The 4,377-nt window shown below is 64.1% G+C and overlaps 1 protein-coding gene across 2 annotated transcripts; it reads left to right on the top strand.

Moving 5' to 3' along the window:
- The first annotated feature begins 61 nt into the window (after nt 1-61).
- KAT2A (lysine acetyltransferase 2A) lies at nt 62-4,371 on the top strand. 2 transcript variants are annotated; one of them, XM_010724722.3, is made up of 17 exons: nt 62-216; nt 305-450; nt 621-710; nt 1,026-1,207; nt 1,287-1,478; nt 1,576-1,682; nt 1,772-1,879; nt 1,957-2,093; nt 2,212-2,420; nt 2,486-2,612; nt 2,693-2,803; nt 2,882-3,025; nt 3,221-3,335; nt 3,459-3,495; nt 3,624-3,687; nt 3,825-3,909; nt 4,122-4,371. In XM_010724722.3, the coding sequence occupies exons 1-17, from the start codon at nt 153-155 to the stop codon at nt 4,313-4,315; spliced, it is 2,112 nt and encodes a 703-aa protein (XP_010723024.2). In that variant the 5' UTR covers nt 62-152; the 3' UTR covers nt 4,316-4,371. The 2 variants fall into 2 exon arrangements, with proteins under 2 accessions (XP_010723024.2, XP_019479004.1); XM_019623459.2 differs by having other exon boundaries at nt 2,197-2,420.
- The last annotated feature ends 6 nt before the right edge of the window (nt 4,372-4,377 follow it).

The following is a 4,377-nucleotide window of genomic DNA, read 5'->3' as shown; positions in this document are numbered from 1 at the left end:
TGTGGACGGCGGGTGGGTGAAGCCGCTCGGCCTTTGGTGGCTGCGTCGTGCGCTGGGCTGCTGTGTGATGGCCTCTCCCGTCCCTCCTGCAGGCTAACGATGCCTGCAAGTGCAACGGCTGGAAGAACCCCAACCCTCCCACCGCCCCCCGCATGGACCTGCAGCAGCCGGTGACCAACCTGAGCGAGCCCTGCCGCAGCTGCGGCCACGCGTTGGGTAACCTCCCCCCCCCCCGCATCCCCGGGACCCCCGGGATGGGGAGCGGTGCCCCCCCTCACCCCTCACCGTGTGCTGTCTGCCGCAGCCGACCACGTGTCCCACCTGGAGAATGTCTCGGAGGAGGAGATCAACAGGCTGCTGGGCATGGTGGTGGACGTGGAGAACCTCTTCATGTCAGTGCACAAGGAGGAGGACACGGACACCAAGCAGGTCTATTTCTACCTGTTCAAGGTGCGTCCGTCTGTCCTGCTGCTCACCCTCTACCCGACCTGCAGGCAGCTGCGCTCTGTGAGCCCCATTTCAGAGCTGCAGAGCTGCTGTGTCTGATCTCCCAGGAAGGGAGGTGTCCGGGGAAGGAGCGGGCGTTGAGGTGGTGATGGTGTCCCGTGGGGTCTTTGCAGCTCCTCAGGAAGTGCATCCTGCAGATGAGCCAGCCGGTGGTTGAGGGGTCGCTGGGGAGCCCCCCGTTTGAGAAACCCAACATCGAACAGGTGAGGCCGCTGTGGGCTGTGCTGGGGACTTGAGCTGGGGACAGGCTGGGCTGAAAACCTTCAATCGAGCAAACGCAGCGGCATTTTGGCATCGTGGTGACCCCACGCACTGTGCTGCAAACTCACGGAGCTCTCAGCTTTGTTGCTGAGAGTGGAAAATGTGAGTGTGCGTGTGGTGGCGGCGGCGGTGGCCCTTCTGCTCCTGCTGCTTCTCCAGGCCTCCCGCTTGGATCTTGGAGGTGCCTGTGGGCAGCTGGGCTCTGCGGTGCGGTGACCCGCGGCCCTGGCGCTCCCCAACCCACTCCTCTCCCCCAGGGGGTCCTGAACTTCGTGCAGTACAAGTTCAGCCACCTCCCGCCCAAGGAGCGGCAGACGATGTATGAGCTCTCCAAGATGTTCCTGCTCTGCCTCAACTACTGGAAGCTGGAGACGCCGTCGCAGTTCCGACAGCGCTCGCAGAACGATGACGTGGCCACCTACAAGGTCAACTACACCAGGTGAGGGGGGGGCCGCCCCTGCCCGGGTCTTTAGCAGCACTGCTGCCGGGGGGTCCCAGCCCCACGCTCTCTCCCGCAGGTGGCTGTGCTACTGCCACGTGCCGCAGAGCTGCGACAGCCTTCCCCGCTATGAGACCACGCACGTCTTCGGGCGCAGCCTCCTCAAGTCCATCTTCACTGTCACCCGCCGGCAGCTGCTGGAGAAGTTCCGGGTGGAGAAGGACAAACTGGTGCCGGAGAAGCGCACGCTGATCCTCACCCACTTCCCCAAGTAGGTGCCTGGCACGGGGCTGCCATCTGCGCGGCCGTTTCCCCCGTGCTCCCCACGGGGCTGTGCGCACCCAGCTCGGCACGCTGCTCCCTGCCAGGTTCCTGTCCATGCTGGAGGAGGAGATCTATGGTGAGAACTCGCCCATATGGGAGGCGGATTTCACTGTGCCAGCTGCGGAGGGCGCCCAGCTGGTGTCACGCCCAGGTACCGTAGGCTGATGGCTGGGCCGGTGCTGTCACTGCTGCACTCTGGATGGGGCTTCCTCGTGCTTATGGCCGTCTGCTCTCCTGCAGCCACCGTCAGTGCCGTCACAGTGCCCACCGCACCGCTCTTCAGCAAGAAGCTCAGCAGCAGCAGCTTGGCCACGAGCATGGACACCGGCACGCCGGAGCCTCTGCCGGGTAGGGCAGCGCAGGGAGCGGGAGCAGCTCCAGCCCAGCGCTGGGGGCTCTGCCTGACGAGCCGCGTGCTGCCCCAGGGGAGAAGCGGAAGCTGCCTGAGAGCCTGACGCTGGAGGATGCCAAGAGGATCCGCGTGATGGGCGACATCCCCATGGAGCTGGTGAACGAGGTGATGCTGACCATCACCGACCCCGCTGCCATGCTGGGCCCTGAGGTACGGGCTGGGGGGGCACGCGGGGACGGCACCGCTGTGGGGCGCAGCTCGTGGGGTGCTGGCATCTCGGGGGCTCTGAGGTCCTGGGGCCGGGGGGGCTCAGCTGCCCCCTATGCAGACCAGCCTGTTGTCGGCCAACGCGGCGCGGGATGAGACCGCCCGGCTGGAGGAGCGCCGCGGCATCATCGAGTTCCACGTCATTGGCAACTCGCTCTCGCAGAAGTCCAACAAGAAGATCCTGATGTGGCTGGTGGGCCTGCAGAACGTCTTCTCGCACCAGCTGCCCCGTATGCCCAAGGAGTACATCACCCGCCTCGTCTTCGACCCGTGGGTGCTGGGGGCTGCGGGGGCTGCGTGGGGCTCCCCCCGTCTCACTGTTGGTTTGGCCGCAGGAAGCACAAGACCTTGGCACTCATCAAGGATGGCCGTGTGATTGGGGGCATCTGCTTCCGCATGTTCCCCACCCAGGGCTTCACCGAGATCGTTTTCTGTGCCGTGACATCCAATGAGCAAGTGAAGGTGAGGCCATAACCCCCCTGGGAGGGCTTACAGGCTGCCTCGGGGGTGTGAGGACCCCACCTCACGGCAGCCCCCCCCAGGGCTACGGGACACACCTGATGAACCACCTGAAGGAGTACCACATCAAGCACAACATCCTCTACTTCCTCACCTATGCCGATGAGTACGCCATTGGCTACTTCAAGAAGCAGGTGGGTTCCTCTCCCTGCTGCTCCCCTCAGCCTGACCCTCTGTCCCTGAGCTCCCTCCCACTTCTCCTCCCCTCCCAGGGCTTCTCCAAGGACATCAAGGTCCCCAAGAGCCGCTACCTGGGCTACATCAAGGACTACGAGGGGGCAACCTTGATGGAGTGTGAGCTGAACCCCCGAATCCCCTATACTGAGCTCTCCCACATCATCAAAAAGCAGAAGGAGGTACCTTTGACTCCCCCAGAAGTGAGGGGATGGAGTGTGCCAGCCTTTGGGAACCATCCCTCACTCACCCCTGCAGCCATGCTCACAGGATTACTGCAGTGCCATTTGGGGAAGGGCTGCTCCTGGCTGTTGCTCTGGGTCTGTTGGGGGCTCATGTTCTGCAGTGCGTGCTGACGTGCCACTTTCCCATTGCAGATCATCAAGAAGCTGATTGAGAGGAAGCAAGCACAGATCCGCAAGGTCTACCCTGGCCTGACCTGCTTCAAGGAGGGCGTGCGGCAGATCCCCATCGAGAGCGTTCCTGGCATCCGTGAGCTCTCTGTGCTGCCCGGGGGATGGGGGTGGCAGGGCTCATCCAGACCTCTTGGTGAGGTGCGCTGCCCCATGTGTATGGGGGCAGAGCCCTCTGGTGATGCTGACCCTTTCCTTCCAGGAGAAACGGGTTGGAAACCACTGGGGAAGGAGAAGGGGTGAGTGAGGGGTCCCAGGGCGTACCGGAGCTGTGGGCTCCTGCTCCGTGCCACCCCTGGCCCTCCAGCAGTAGCCCTGTACTGGGGTGCAGGAGCCTCGTGCTGATGGGCTCTGCTCTGCCCTGCAGGAAGGAGCTGAAGGACCCAGACCAGCTCTACAACACCCTGAAGAACCTCCTGGCCCAGATCAAGGTGCGGGGCGGGTGTGCGCTCCTGAGCCATCCCCCGTGCTGCCCCTGGGAGGGGAAGGCCAGGTGTCCCTGGCACGGCTCTGCCTGGGCTGTGAGCGCAGGGCAGACGCTGCAGTAACTCTGCCCCTCTGCCCCCAGACTCACCCCAGCGCGTGGCCCTTCATGGAGCCGGTGAAGAAGTCGGAGGCGCCGGACTACTATGAAATCATCCGCTTCCCTATTGGTGGGTGCCTGGGGGCTGTGGGGGTAACGGGGGATTGCAGCATGCCCCAAAGCACTGCTGGGCAGGGGGTGTCCCAGGGGGAGAGCCGGGCAGCAGAATGGGACCCATCAGGGACCCCCCTGACTGGCTGGTGGCAGGAGGGGGACCTACCTGCAGGGCTGGGGGGGGAGGGGACAGTGGTGTGATGGGGCCCAACTCCTTCCCACCCCCAGACCTGAAGACCATGACTGAGCGCCTGAAGAACCGCTACTACGTCACCAAGAAGCTGTTCATCGCCGACCTGCAGCGCATCATCACCAACTGCCGCGAGTACAACCCGCCCGACAGCGACTACTGCAAGTGTGCCAACACCCTGGAGAAGTTCTTCTACTTCAAGCTGAAGGAAGGGGGGCTCATCGACAAGTAGGGGGTGGTCTGGATGCGCTGTGGCTGCCACGACCCCCCCTGCTCCCGTTGGCGGGGAGGGGC

This window comes from Meleagris gallopavo, chromosome 29, assembly GCF_000146605.3.
Source record: "Meleagris gallopavo isolate NT-WF06-2002-E0010 breed Aviagen turkey brand Nicholas breeding stock chromosome 29, Turkey_5.1, whole genome shotgun sequence".
NCBI classification, from domain to species: Eukaryota; Metazoa; Chordata; class Aves; order Galliformes; family Phasianidae; genus Meleagris; species Meleagris gallopavo.
The sequence above is the reverse complement of the archived record's forward strand: the minus strand, read 5'-3'. Positions and strand labels throughout refer to the sequence as shown.